Source organism: Mus musculus, chromosome 17, assembly GCF_000001635.26.
Source record: "Mus musculus strain C57BL/6J chromosome 17, GRCm38.p6 C57BL/6J".
In the NCBI taxonomy this organism is placed as follows: domain Eukaryota; kingdom Metazoa; phylum Chordata; class Mammalia; order Rodentia; family Muridae; genus Mus; species Mus musculus.
In genome coordinates, this window is record NC_000083.6 from 43,657,975 (window position 1) to 43,673,352 (window position 15,378).

The 15,378-nt window shown below is 43.1% G+C and overlaps 2 protein-coding genes across 26 annotated transcripts in view; one reads left to right on the forward strand and one right to left on the reverse strand.

The window, feature by feature from the left end:
* The window catches only part of Slc25a27 (solute carrier family 25, member 27), a 29,476-nt gene extending 20,236 nt beyond the window's left edge, over window positions 1-9,240 (reverse strand). For 2 of the 23 annotated variants that reach the window (XR_001782122.2, NM_001357123.1), the window contains exons 1-4: window positions 8,926-9,240; window positions 8,113-8,198; window positions 6,100-6,291; window positions 3,640-3,724 (exon numbers count right to left, since the gene is read on the reverse strand). Coding sequence is in view for 21 of the 23 variants with exons in the window: in NM_001357123.1 (NP_001344052.1) it covers window positions 3,640-3,724; window positions 6,100-6,291; window positions 8,113-8,198; window positions 8,926-8,984 (422 nt within the window). In the remaining 2 variants the exon portion in view is untranslated. Of the gene's footprint in view, window positions 1-1,841; window positions 1,925-2,022; window positions 2,414-3,639; window positions 3,725-6,099; window positions 7,152-8,112; window positions 8,199-8,702 lie in introns of all 23 variants that reach the window. The other 21 variants (XM_017317679.2, XM_017317678.2, NM_001357122.1 and 18 more) reach the window with 18 other exon arrangements.
* A 157-nt stretch (window positions 9,241-9,397) lies between these two features.
* Window positions 9,398-15,378, forward strand: part of Cyp39a1 (cytochrome P450, family 39, subfamily a, polypeptide 1) — an 84,060-nt gene continuing 78,079 nt past the window's right edge. For all 3 annotated transcript variants that reach the window (NM_018887.4, NM_001285948.1, NM_001285947.1), the window contains exon 1: window positions 9,398-9,820. In NM_018887.4, the coding sequence (NP_061375.1) occupies window positions 9,635-9,820 (186 nt within the window). In that variant the 5' untranslated portion in view covers window positions 9,398-9,634. The remainder of the gene's footprint in view (window positions 9,821-15,378) is intronic.

Below are 15,378 nucleotides of genomic sequence, written 5' to 3' on the forward strand. Positions count from 1 at the left end.
GTCCAGGGATCTCTAGGACCTAAAGAGAAAATCTGACACCCTCCCATCTGAATCCAAAGGAAAGGAAAATGGCTTTGAAAGTGCGGATGTCTGCACAGACTATTTCTCTGCAGCCAGAATCTCCCTGCAGGGTAACAAACGAAACAGCCGAGATACGATCAGCCAAGGAAGCAGAGGCTGGAAAAGCATAATTTTAACCCCGAGACTACACTGATTTTCCAGATGACAGGCTTGACAGCATTCTCTCTCCATTTTGTAGGCTGAAGCTTCTCTACCCTCAGCCACCGGTGAGCAAGATCATAACAAGTATGGAGCTACGTCTCCAGACCACATTTCAGGCAAGTCTGTGTTATAAACGTTCTATCACGTGACATTTCACGTCAGTTCAAAGGGAGTTTGAATTACGCTCCCGTTTGCCAGTGCCGCTGCTCCTTCTTCATGTGTGTAATGAATATTTATATTTCTGTTGGGAACTGTGTCTCTAGACAACATCTTTTCCTTATTTTTTTCCAGGCTGCTATTTGTGTTTTTAAAGTTGCTTTAATGGTATCAGATGCATATTTGTGATGAAATACTTTAAACATATTTTTCTTTATCTGTATGTGTGTGCACACGTGCACTCACACATGTGCTCGCAGAGTGCACGTGTAGCGTATGAGCGGCTAGAAGAAGGCACTAGATAGATCCCTTGGAGCTGGAGTTACAGGTGGGTATGAACTGTGCAACAGGGGTGCTGAGAACTGCACTCTGGTCCTCTAGGAGAACAGGAAGTGCTCCTAACTGCTGAATAGCTCTCCAGCACCTATGGTCCACTCTCTACAGTTCTGTTATAAATCAGCAGACACTTGTACATCATCTCATCCGGTCCTACAGAAACAAGCCTAAAGGAGGGCATTGCTTCTGCAGTAGAGAGACCTGAAAGTGGAAAACGAGAGGCAGTTTGTCCATTGCACTCACTTACGGGGCAGAAAGGGACTCAAGCCCATCTCCGACTTCAAAGCTCAGAGCTTTTCAAAAGGAAGAAAAACGCACAGGGCTAGACCAACAGGCTGCCATAGCCATTCTGAGGGTATAAAGCTACTGTGGTTCTTTCAAAAAATATTTTGCGTGTGTTTGTGTGAGAGAGAGGGAGAGGGAAAGAAATAGACACACAGAGAGACACATACATACACACGGTCAGACAGACAGACACACAGGGACAGAGGGGAGGAGGGAGGGAAAGAGAGGGAGGGGAAGAGAGAAAATGAGAATCAGAAGACAACTAGATAACTTCTGAGAATCAGTTCTCTCTTTCTAGCATTTAAGTCCCTAAGACTAATTCAAGTCATGTGGCTTGGCAGCTGCCGCCACGTCTTTGGCTTGCTACTGTGGTCTTAATAAGCAGTGCCGTGGTGGAAATATATAAGTCATTGGCATCAACCACATGCTAGTGCTAAGAGAGTCACAGAGACAACCAGAAGTCGAGCGTCAGCTCTATACATGTTGATTTTGATCTCAGCTTGTAGGGGCAATCAAGACTACAGGGATGGGAGAACACAACAGGCATACAGACATAAGAGAGCCCAACTCCTCATTATTCAAGGATAAAACAGCTCTTCTCCCAGCATGGCGCCCTTCCTTGGGAAACACCTGTGGGCTATGGTTCGGTCCTTGCCTAGGCCCTTAGATACTAACTTCACTGCCCATGTAAGAAGGAAAGACAAAAGAGGGCCAAAGGATGCAGCCAAAGAGTGCAATGTCCAGGAAGTTTAGGAAGTGAGTCATGGGTGATCAGAGACACCTGAGCAACCAGGACAACTCGGTTTGGCCTACAGTACATCAAATGCATTCATTATTCTTACATCTCGGGAATGGAGGACATTAGCGTATGGGTTCAAATCTCACAACTTGTTAACGCTCTTTTCCAAACTTCTACATTTACAACCTAAAAACAAAAGAAAGAAAAAGAATATAAAAATGGAAAAAAAAAAAACCACAATAGAAAGATACAAAAACAAACAAAAAAACCCCCTAAGTGACAACCTGAACTTTGGGGAATGCGAGCGATGCTTCGAACATAAAACCAGTTGCTAAGCATGCTTGGGCAGAGCTGACACACTGCATCTTCTTTACGGTGTCTTCTTTCTGTTACAAAAAGCGTCCAAACAACAAAAAACAAGTTCCTGTAGGAAGTCTGCTATCCTTTACAGAACTGTGAAATCCACTTCCAGCTATTTTTTTTTCTTACAGAAATTTCAAGTAATAACCCATTGACTGAAAACAGCAAGCTGTCCAGTGTAGAAGGTGGCAGGCTTCACTGTTAGGGCTTTATTAATTAGGACTGATTAAAAATCGGGAGCCATGGTTTACTTCCTAGACACGGGCTTTAAAAACTGGACCACACAAAAGTTTCTAATAAGATAAAAGCCAGAACCTGAAAAAAAAAAAAAAAAGAAAAGAAAAGCAGAAACAAAACATGAATTAACCACAGTTAGCTCGACTCTAGAGACCCTAGAGAGAGGTGCTGGTTTGTTTATTCTTGGGTGACATTTTCTGAGAGAATATATTTTCATTCAGAAAACGAAATATTTTGTGATGAATGGTAACCAAATAAGAGGCGCATGGGTAATGTGTTAAGATGTAAGAGTTTAAAGTGTTTTATCAGATGTGCACTGCGTTGAACTAACCAAAGCATTTGTGTAACTAAGACTGGTGTCTTTTGATTATAATTCCAAAAGTATACGATAATGCGCTACTTTATATATTCATTATCTATCTATCATCTATCTATCTATCTATCTATCTATCTATCTATCTATCTATCTATCTATCTATCTATCTATTTATCTATCTAGACCAGCTATAATAGAAACCATGCATTGGCTAGTCTTATATCAACTTGACAGTGCTAGAGTCATCGAGAAGTGGGATCCTCCACTGAAAGCATGCCTCCCATCAGATTGGCCCATAGGCAAGCCTGAGGGGCATTTTCCTGATGAATATCTGATGTTCTGAGAGGGCCCATCCCACAGTGGGTAGTGCAAGTGGTCATGTTGAGCAAGAGTAAGCAGCCTTATGCCGTAGCCTCTGCTTCAGTTCCTACCTCCAGGCTCCTACTTTGAGTCCTTCTCTGTGATGGACTAGAACTGTAGTGAGAAAACCCTTCCCTCCAGGAGTCACTTCTAGTCATGATATCTTAACACCATAATAGAAAGCTAAATAAGACGTTGGCATTTGAAGAAGGAAGCCTCAACCGAAGATACTCGAATAGAATTATTTTCATTATTCATATTTGCTTTTGGCACAGGTTGCATGTAACAGAGGCTGGCCTCAAACTCTCTTATCTTCCTGCCTCCACTTCTCAAGGGCTGAAGTTATAGCCATGTACCCTCCCCCCACCCTTTGAATTTGTTAAGATAAAACTACTAAATAATTAACATATGTGAACGATGCACATATATAGTTCTATGGTGTTTGCATACAATATGAAAAGAACTCTCCCTTATTTGAATTTCTATTATTTTATTAAGTCTGTTACTAGAAGCAATTTTAGTAGAAATGAATAATTTTACATATGATATAATATAATATGATATATTATAATCAATAAACCTTAAAGCCTTTGGGGTCACAGCATTTTGTTTTCAAAATTAAACTTACCAGAGGGGATAATGCTTATCTTCACTTTTGCCAAACACGACTTCCCGTAGATGTTCATAGGTGACCATCCGACCTCCAGAGTACACTGTGTGAAACAGACCATGGAAACAGAAACTCAATCCCCTGTCAAAGGAAGTAACTTTCTGACCTGACCTCATCTATCTTCCAAAGGAGGAATCCTTATTCCATGTCTTACCACTTTAGAACAGAGCCCCCTTCTCTGCTTTGATTAGAACCTCTTCCTCTTTTAGGACTCAATATATTTTTCAGAAAGTTGCTCTTTGACCTTTCTCTCAGTATCCTGGTCCCACAATGCATGTTTGGACACAGCAGCTATCAAAATTCTTTAGCAATTAGATTTTTTTTTCTTTTTTTGGGGGGTGGGGGATTCGAGACAGGGTTTCTCTGTGTAGCCCTGGCTGTCCTGGAACTCACTCTGTAGACCAGGCTGGTCTCGAACTTAGAAATCTGCCTGCCTCTGCCTCCCGAGTGCTGGGATTAAAAGCGTGTACCACCACTTCCCGGCTAGCAATTAGATTTTTATCTTCCCTTCAGAGCTTCTCCACGCAGGTTCTGAGTGCTTATTTATTTATTTATTTATTTATGACATATATTAATTCACTAAGCTTGAATCCAAATTTTTTTTTTTTTTGGTTTTTCGAGACAGGGTTTTGTTTGAATCCAATTATTAACTTACATAAAACTTGAGGCTTTAATGGTCTCTTAGTTACTCAATGGAGCTTGAAGTGAGGCTAGGGGAGAAGAGATCTACAATTGTCTTCTTGTTTCCCTTCTGACCTTCATGAGAACCGCCATTGTGGTGGTTTGAATAGGAATGGCCCCCCACAGACTCATGGGTTTGAATGCTTTGGCCTATAGGGAGTGGCACTATTAGAAGATGTGGCCTTGTTGGAGGACTTGTGTCACTCTGGAGGTGGGCTTTGAGGTCTCCTATGCCCAAGGTGGACCTAGTATGGCAGTCTCTTTCTGCTGCCTGCAGATCAAGATGTAGAACTCCCAGCACCTTCTCTATGTCTGCCTGCATGCTGCCATGCTTCCTGCTATGCCAATAATGGACTAAACCTCCGAAACTATAAATAAGCCTCGATTAAATGTTTGTCTTAAAAACAACCTCACAAAATAGCTCTGTGTGTTGATTTTTAACTCAAACAGGAAACTCTGGAGCTTGGTGTACAGAGGATATCTCTTTGAATAAGCATATGTGATTGCCCTGGAGAATCCATGAACAGTTCTTCTCTTTCAGGTTTAAAGCACATGAGAAAGATCTTAGCTGAAGAATAACAAACTGGCTAATACAAATGACAAGTCAAAGCACAGCACAAGAATGGGGTCCAAAAGAGAAACGCTTTAAAAGTTACAAAACGGCATCGTTAACGTCAATCCATGGTGCCCATGCAAGAGATTTGCTTGATATTTCAGGCAGTTTGACTTGGTATCTCAAAAAAAACAAAAACAAACAAACAAACAAACAAAAAACCCTGCAAAAATAGTGTAAGTTTGTGTACATAATTCCGACTCTTAAAACTCATGTGCTAACTTACTCACAGAGTGGAATGTTAATAATAGCAAGCCTGTACATCATTAGAACTGATGCTCTCTGGGCCAAGGAAACAGCTTGGAGGTGGAGGGGCAGAGAGCCACACTTATCTCAGTGTCCCTCTGGAACCAACTTCATGGTCTCCTCTCTATAAAGCTGACATAGCCACAGCACCCATTCCTGTGAGCGATTCTTTGGAAGCACGGATAGAAAGGTTTCCCTCTGTGACAGTGACCACTAATCACCCACAGAAGCAGTTCTCCTTAATTTTCACTGTGTTTAAGGTTTCTAAATAAGGGGAAAGGATGTAAATCATTCATGTCCGTCTGTCTTATACCATTAAAGAACTCACAGGGAAAACTTTGCAAACATACAGCTTAGTAGAAGCAGTTATAACTCCCTCTATATCAGGATGTATTAAGTGATGACACTCAGTGAATTATCTTTCTCTCTTCATGGATATGTGTGCGTACAGTGAGGATGGCGTGTAGATATGCTTGCATGTGTGCAGAGTCATATTAGTGTGTGGTTATGCAAGCACATAGCTACATGTGCATGTGCCGAGGTCCAAAGTTGAGACCAGTTGTCCTCTTCTGTCACTTTCCATGTTATCTGCTGCTCGCCATTTCCCGCTAGACCACTTGCCAGCCTGTCTCAAGGTTCTCCTGGACAATCCCAGGGCATTGCACCACATGGAAGTTAAATACTTCCATACACTAGTCTCAAAATTTAGGGCAGTAACTCCTTAATAACACTTGGAAAGATTTTCTTCTATTGATTTATTGTATCAGTTGGGGGTGGGGGAGGAATAATGTCTTTGCTGGATTTTGCATCCAGCTGAAGAGAAAAGCAAAGAATACAGAACCCATAACAAACTTACCAGCTAGAATCAAGATAAATACCTACGTGTCTGTAAATGGCGGGCGTCACTCCTTGCCACAGCTTTAGGAAGCCTTCCTCCTGAACAATTCCCAGGGCCGTGCGCACCATGCCCCTATAAGGGGCAGAGTCCACTGCGCCATCTCCCAACCTAGCAAGGGCAGCTTCTCCTTGCATCTGGAGTCGGGTTTTTGTGAGATCGAGGGGAAAGGTTGCTAATGAAATAGAAAACAGATGAAGGGGAGGAAACCCCAAAACATTCAGACAAACCAACAAAAAAAAACCTCTAAAATCAGAGGATTAGCATTCCCCCAAGATTTGGAGCCTCTGAAGTAGGAGAATATGGCAGCCTCAGCTAGGGAACCTGCGGAAAACACACACTTCCAAACCCATCCCCACACACCCTGACCTCATAGGTTGATTTAGAGAGTACAATCTCACGCCTTCCCAAATCTAAAATTCCCTGCCCCAAAGCATCCCCAGATACAAAGGCAAAACAAAATAATCCCACAAAAGCAGGGCAACCCTTGATCTCTTTTTAATAAAAAAAATTAATCTCAAACCCAATTTAGTTTTCCCAATGAGAAACAGCTTCAAGTATCCCCGTTCTGTCTCCTTGACCATAGCCACTATCATTTGAGATCTAATACAAATTTAGAACAAATTTAAAGTGGAATTCTATGATTTTTATAGGTTCTTCTTCCCCGAGAATGAATCACAGGACTGATGTTTGAGATGGAGAAGATGCAATGAGGTTGGAACATCTTCTGTATACAGGGGTAGCAATGTTCTTCAAACTGAGGCAACTTCTGAACGGATAAGTTTTATACATGGCCTATTCATGAGTTCTTTGTAAGTCGCAACTTTAGTTAACTGGAAAATTTGCTTATATGTTGAATTAGAGACAGTTTATCTTGATCTGAAAGCCTATTCTAGCTACTTGGTCCATCATACACTTCGTACACACAATACCCTGAAGAACTCTTAAGAAGGATATGGGGTCAAGCTCATGAACATCGCTTAGAGTACACAAAGATTTTCAGTGACCGCTGCCTGATCCACGATCCATGAATACCTTTCCAAAGACAGGAGAGGGGGCGGGGAGGGGGATGTGTTACATCTTTCCATTAGGTTCTGGAAAAGTTGCTAACCAATAATGTCCCTAAGATGTTTTCTTATCTTGCATATATATGGAGTCTTAAAAAGTTTCCAGTGGTATACACACACACACACACACACACACACACACACACCTTAAAAAGTGTCTTATCAACACATGAAACTGAGCAAAGTATGAAGAGGCAAGAGCTCTAAGTACAAATGCTGCTTCTCAGAACACATGTTTTCTTCCTTCCTTTTCCTTTGGTTACCTTGTGGCTGGGGCATTCGTGCTGAATCAGTGTGAACTCCCCTTTACCAACTAACTTTGATCCCTTGGCCTTCTGTCCCTATTCTTCACCCGTTTCTCCCCAACACATTTCACAGGACCGTTTCTGGACAAGCCACTGAGCTTTCAGGGAGCCATCAAACCACTAATGCAGCTCATCACTCGGCTGACTCGTTTTAGATGTCTTTAGAAGCTGGTGAATTTTATTTAGGAAAATCAATGATTAAGGAAAATAAAATTGTGTTAGCTTTGATTAGAAAGAAGACAAATAGATGGGCCAAAGGCAAGAAAGGAAGAGTCTAAAGGGCAAAGCAATAGGTAGTGTGCTGGCTATGCTAGGCATAAAAATAAATAAAGCTCCGCTAGAGACGGTTGGATAACATTTTCAAATAACTAATGCACCAGAGACATTTTCCTTTTTCTTTCTTTCTTTTTTTAATGGACAAAAAAATGTAAGGGTAATCTCAAATAGCTTCACAGAGACCACAGGTTGTACTCAAAACCTCCCTGCCCCCTTCCTGAAAAACAACAACAACCACAACAACACCCCCACCCTTTGCTCATGCCATAGTGCCGTAATCCACTTTAGGTGGTCTGTTTATTTACTTATTTATTTATTTGTTGTTGTTGTTTGTTTCTTTGAACTCACTTAGGCAGATGGATCTGTCTTGTTTTGTTTTGTTCCTATAATGTTCTTGGAACACACAGAAATAGCTTCTCTGCAACAGGCAGCAGCTGTAAATAAATGTCTTTCTCTGCATGTGCCACCCCCCACCCGCCACCCCACTGAGCCTGGAAGAAGGCCACACTGGGGTTTTTTGCAATTGTATATCCAGGACCCACTACTGCATCAACTGGAATAATGCTGCCCCTACCTTGCATTTACCACATATAAAAATTACTTCTCAGAATTCCCCTTAACGGGTATAGGCTCAGAGAAGTGATGTGGCTGACTGGCATTAAGCAAATGTTCCAGAGGGATGGTTAACAATTGGAGTCCCTCAAGGTAGGACTCACTGTCCCCCTTCCCCCAACTCAAATCTTAAAGACTCCCGAGGCAGCATAAGACTATAAACCACAAAAAACGATCCCAGGGAGGATGAAAAAGAAAAAAACAAACCAAAACCAAACCAAAAAACTGTGAACAAATGGATTATGGTTCTATAAAGGTCATCCTTACGAAAGGGGAAATGTTTCCTAGAGAGGTATAGGGCTCATGAAGAGCCCAAGAGTACTCACTCAGGCATAAGACAACATCCCTGGGGATGGGAAGACAAGGACCCTGGACACCTCCAATCCACGCTCCTCCCGAAGCTGGCCTACTGGGCACCTGACCACATCCTTGCGAGGGTCCAACCTCTGAAGATGCACTCCAGCCAGGAGTGAGGCTGCCCGCCCATCCCTCCCCCAGCACGATGCCGCAGCCACTCGCTGGGGAGGCCGAGGCGGGGGCGGCCGGTACCTAGCTCGGCCACGGTTGCGGCGCAGCCGGACAGTAGGAACTTGCTCGTCCGGGGCCATCTCTGCGTGAGCGGCAGCAGCTTCTCCTCCTCGGCGATAGGCATTCAGCAGCAAGTCAGGACCACTGGGCACCGCTGGTCGCCTGGGAACCTGCCACCCTGCCGGCGCCGCCCCTTTTCAGCCCGAGAGAGGTCAGGTCAGGACCATGTGCCTTTATTACGCTCTGCAAAGGCGCCGCCCGCCTGGTAGCTGGACCGGTCCGGCGGCCTCAGGTGCTGAAAAACAAAGCCGCACCCAAGAGGCTTCTGGGAAATGTAGTTCTTGGGGGCTCAGCGACTTCTCTGATTGGCTGGTAGCTAGGCGCCCGCTGCAAACAGCTAGTTTACTCGAGCTCCGCCGCCTCAGGATGTGTTCCCGCCTCCTCCGTCCCAGCCCAGCCCAGCCCAGTTCAAATCAAAGCTTTTTTTTTTTTTTTTTTTTTTTTTTTTTTTCTCATAATTTGAAAGCCGTGGGAAGGTGGAAGATAGCCACAATGCAAAAATCACACAAAAACTGGGGCGGGGCAAAGGAACCACAGTTACGCAAGAGAATTTGTTTAAAAAGTTTCTCGGCTCAGAGTTTGCAAAACTGGGCGCATTTTCCTCAGTCGGCGGGGGACTAGGAGATTCCCCTGGAGAAGGACGTTTTCAAACGTCTGTTGATTCTGGAAGATGGGCATTATGGAGTTATTCTCACCAATAGCAATCGCCGTTCTGGGAAGCTGTGTTCTTTTCTTATTCTCTCGGTTGAAGAATTTGCTTGGACCCCCGTGCATCCAAGGCTGGATTCCCTGGATTGGAGCTGGACTTGAGTTTGGGAAAGCCCCTCTTGAATTTATAGAAAAAGCAAGAATCAAGGTATGTAGCAGTGACAGGGAGTTTGGAGGGAGGTAGTATTTCCTTTTCTAATTTTTCTTTTATTAAACTCAGTGTTGGAACATTGGGCATACACATACTTCCGGCAATTCGTCTACTCTGTTTCTCTACATACCTTGTTGGAAATAGTCAGGTCTTTTGACTGTTAGTAATTCCCTGCAGTTAATTCTAAGTGGGTGTTTATTAACATTGCAGATGTAAGCTTGTAGTTTGGGGGCGGCGACAGAAGAGTTTCCATGATTTCAGTTTGTGAAAACGAGTAATAAATTTGTATCACAAGTAGAGGTAACTCTACGATTTTATAAAACTTGATTTGCTAAATTGATCTTTACAGATTAAAAGCTCCCCAATATTCTTTCTTTCTCTCCCCATCCCTACCACCAGATACTATTTTATTGGTGAGTTCCTCCCTCCCTTATTCCCTGCCCTGAGGAAATAAGTAATGGATTCCACTGTAAGGGTTTTTTTTTTTTTTTTTTTTCCCATAAAGCAGCTACTGAATGTTGAACAGTTTAGAGAAGGCACTTTTACTGGCTGGCCTTTTAATTTCTATTCATATTTTGGCGGCCAAGATCTTACTGTGGTTTTGGTTGGGAAGCCAGCATGGTGGATGAAGTGCTTTCTGCAGCAACCACAAAAACCTGAGTCCATACCTCAACCCCTCCAGGTTCAGTGAGAGAGGCTTTGTCTCAAAAACTGAGGTGGAGGGCCAGCAAGAGGGCTCGGTGGGTAAAGGTGTCTGCTGCCAAGCCTGGCATCTTGAGACTGAACCTTAGAACCCACATGGTGGAAGGAGAGAATCAGCTCTCTCAGATTGTTCTCAGACCCCCACATGGGCGCTGTGATACACACATGCCCATATTCCATGTAAACACAATATATGAATAATATTTTCTTATCATTTAGTATTTCTTCTAGCCCTCCCCCACTTCTGTGTGTGTACACTCATGTGTTGGTGTTCTAATCCATGCATGAAGGACTACATGGAGTTCAAAGGTTTGCACCAGGGTGTCTTCCTAGTTTGTTTTTCCACTACATTTTGTTGGGACAGGTCCTCAAACTGCATCTGGAGCTCATCCAGTCAGCTAAGACTGGCTGTTTAACAAGCCTCTGGGAACTGCCTGTCTCTGTCTCCCTGGCTTCTGGAGAATTAGGGATGCGAGCTTTTATGTCTGGGTTTTGCCTGGGGTCTGGGGATTTGAACTCTGATCCTCATGTTGGCACAGCAAGCACTTTGTCCACTGAGCCATATTCTAGTCTTTGATGGCTGTATTTCATCAAATAAGGATAAGATATTTTATTTAAATTCCAGTAGTTGGGTGATATGGGTTGCTGCTAACTGCTTTTCGTTGTTTCAACCATTCCCTCAATGGATATTCTTATGTGCATGCAGTTGAACATTTAAAACTTATCTGTGTTGAGGCGTGCATAGCTGTAGCCATCTTGTTCCACGCCTGCCAGCTACTTTATATGGGTGCTGTAATATGCCTGTCAGTCACTGATGCACAAAAATAACTCGACTAAGAATAGGGTCATGATGAAAACATACCCTGTTAAGTACTGCATGAGATTTGTTAAGCCTAACAAATTCCACCACTATAAGCTTCACTTAGGACCTATGAAATTAAAGGTCAATATGAACTGTGATGTTTAAAATGGCTGGAGTCAGGGCCGAACTCTGGGCAGCTTTCCAGGACCTGAGCATGAGCTCCTTGTGTTTTTCTGGTTTTAGCCTTTAGGCCCTGAGAAATGTCCAGAGTGAAGCATTCAGCTCTCGAGCCTGAGCTTTGTTGCTCTGGTTGATCAGTCATGGTGTGTGATCAAGAAACCATTTCTGTTTAACTGAGATCAGTATTCATGGGGTTTGTGGGGTGACTCCTGGACCCCAACAATTTGACTGTTTCCTCAGGATAAACTCCAAAGATAGACTTGCTTGTGGGGAAATACACAATTTATTTTTTTAATGATTGCATTGTGTTATTATTTTACTGCTTTGAAAAAGATGTAATATATACTTTTAATCTTTATTTAGACGTAAAATGTGCTTATATTAAATTCTGTACCATACTGGATACCATAATTATGTGAAATGTTTACTAGTCTAGTGCATGAAAGATGAAGAAGGATCTTTCCTAAAAGTATTTCTTTGTTTCCCACAGCCTTCCATGGGCATAGAAGTTTAGTAATTTGTAAGGAATGTTTGAAAAGGCTATCTCAGATCAAATATGTGTGAGTGTTCTGTAGTTTTCTGGGTCAAACGAAACAATGAGAGTCTACCATTATGTTATGTGACACAGTGTGTGTGTGTGTGTGTGTGTGTGTGTGTGTGTGTGTGTGTATTTTTTCTCTAAAAAGCTATAGCACCATTGATGTTTGAATCCTAGAAGATGATTTTTAAGACTTATTACATGGTCAGGATAATAGAAAGTGCATCAGAGACCTTTAACCATGTAAACTAACTCAAAGTTAGTAAGACTCAAAGCAGGAATAATCACCCACCCACACATTCCCTAACCCACCCACAAACAAAACACAGAAGGATAAAAACCTGAACCAGCATTTTTTTAAATTAGATATTTTCTTTATATACATTTCAGGATATTACATATCCTGAAAGTTCCCTATACCTCCCCCCACCCTGCTCCCCAACCCACCCACTTCCGCCCTGGCTTTCCCCTGAACTGGAGCATATAATCTTTTCGAAAGTCCAAGGGCCTCTCTTCCCATTGATGGCCAACTAAGCCATCTTCTGCTACATATGCAACTAGAGACACAGCTCTGGGGCATACTGGTTAGTTCATATTGTTGTTCCACCTATAGGGTTACAGACCCCTTTAGCTCCTTGGGTACTTTCTCTAGCTCCTTCATTAGGGGCCCTGTTGAACCAGCATTTTTTTGCTTCTTTGTTTGATACAAGTTCTTACAGTTTGATTAGTAGCCTGGCCTGGCCTTGAACTTAAAGCCCCCCAATTTGAGTACTTAGCCCACTGGGGACAGGGATTCAGGTGGGCAGGGCCATGCCTTGGTCCCAGTCAGCTTTCCCAGGCTACTTACACACCATTTGCTTTCTCAGACAGATTAGTCAAGAAAAACTGCACTGTGGAAGTGCGAAACTTTCTGCAGTCTCTCTTCATGCTCGTGACATCATCAGTCTTAGCGTTAGGGTGCAATTTTGGAAGAGAGTAGCCTACCTTTTCACAATATCTGCAGTTAGCCCTACTTTTGATGGGGAATTTTAGTTATCCGGAAACTCTACGGGGAACATGGCTTGTTGGACCTTCAGGGAAGGATTTGTAGAACTCTGTGATGAGATTCAGTTTGAGGGCTGCACGAGTCTTCTGTGTAGTTTAATCTTGAAACAGGTGCTGTATTAGCATTGTTCAACATTTTAAAATATTAACTGTCAGGACAGGCTTAGAAGACGGCTCAGTTAGCAAAACACCAGATGGGCAAGCATGAGACCCTTCCGCACACCTGTGATCCCAGGTGGAGAAAGCAAGGTCACTGGGGCTTGCCGGACAGCCACTTAAGCCAGTTCCTGAGTTCCTGGTTCAGGGAGAGACCCTGTCTCAAGAAATCAGATGGGAGCCAAGGAAAAAAACACCTGTGTTGACCTCTGTCCTCTGTGTGCACGTACGTGCACACACATGGACACGCAAGCATGTAGATACGACTCTAGTGGAAAGCGCTGCTGATTCTGTGCCTGTCCCAGCCTCGTTCTCAACCATCGTTCTCAAGCTCAGTAAGGCTGCTTCTTCTCTTACCAGTCCCCAGGAGCTGGAAATGCACTTCCCTGCGGTTGGCAGTGCAGACTGAGAACTCCTGGGCACCTGGGTGGGGCTTTACTTGGGTGTACCCCAGTTTTTCAAGTCCCCCACTGAAAATGAATGTTAGGGTGACCCAGGGTGAGGTAAAAAGGTAGTGAGCTAGTGTTCTCTCAATCAACAAAGACAACAGAATAAATAATAATAAAGAAAGCAGAAAAGACAAGGGACACTTGAAGAGAGCCAGGTGTGGGCTTAGAAAAGGAACGGCCTGTTATGTAACCTAGGACTGTAAAGTGGTGTGATCTACAACTGAGATAGGAGATCGGGGACAGTCTTGTTGGTACGGTTTAGTTTTCTTCTCCATGAAATTATGACTTGGAAGAAGAAACTTTGAAGGTTCAATGCACATGCTGCAAGGTAGAGGAGAGAGTGTTGGAAATAAACCATTAGCCACAGGTCAGAAGAAGAGTGGATTTAAGGTTATCAGTCATTAGCCAGAGTAAACAATCTAGTTGGAATGTTTCTCAGGACTTAGAGTTCCTATGTGAGTTCAGAAGGCTGACGCAATTACTGATGATGTTGCAGATGTGCTGATATGTGTGGTTAAACGTACATTAATGCTTACAATCACTCAAACAAGGATTTAGGTAAAAATACAAACCAATAGGTTTAATCCGTATTTGCTAAGAACCCCCAAAATGCCAATTAAAATCATCAGAGATCTAGCCAGGTGGTGGTGTTGTTGTTGGTGGTGGTGGTACATGCCTTTGAAATCCCAGCACTTTCGAGGCAGAGGCAGAAGGAGCAGCAGACTGCCCTCTGAGTTTGAGGTCAGCCTGGTCTACAGAGCTAGTTCAAGGACAGCCAGGGTTACATAGGGAAACCCTGTCTTGAAAAAACAAAATAGTCGGAGATCCCTTTGGAGCAGTGGTCGTTGATTGACTAAGCCAATAGTCAAGGCATCAGTTGGGTTCAAATTGAAATCCAGGAATGCTTTCAAATTCTCTGGGAGCTTGATTTTAGATTCTGTGGACATTGTTCTAAGATTTGGGTGGAAAGGTCAAAGGAACACAAAAACAAAACAAAACAAAACAACAACACCCCAGAGGAATTGTTCCTCTCAGTTTCTATGCTTAGCAGTCACTAGGACTGTGGTGCCACCAGTGTAGTAAACACAGGGATGGATGGAACAGAATAGAGAATTTGGAAAACCATCCACACCAGTGAGCTCAGCTGACTTGGGGCAAAGAGGCAGTAGCAATTTAACGGAGCAAAGGCAGCCTTTTCAAATCCTGGTGAAACAGTTACATGCTCATGAGCCAGGAGGGGGAAAAAAAACCAACAGTATATAAAACAAAATAGGAAAGTAAACCTAAGACTCACACCTGGAGAAAACAGAACAAAACAAAACAGAAAACCAAAAAAAACCAAAAGCAAAAAAACAACTCAAGATAGATCCCTGTCTTAACCAGAAACATAAAGGAGAAAACATCAGGAAGAAGAGAATAGCACCCCCTCATTGGGTGTAGGAAATACCACGGTGTTTGGCACTTAAAGGGCAGCCTATGAAGAGCTGATGAGCCGAACTTCGTCAAAATCAGGTCCATCTCTTTGTGGCAGAACCCACAAGGAGGACAAAGAGGAAAGCTTCCGAGTGGCATAAAGTATGTGTGAGCCCCATGACCCATGGAGGACCAGTGTCTCCTGGTTAAAAAGAGCCACGGACAATCAAAGGCAAAGTACAGACCAGTTAGAAAACGGATGCCGTGATGA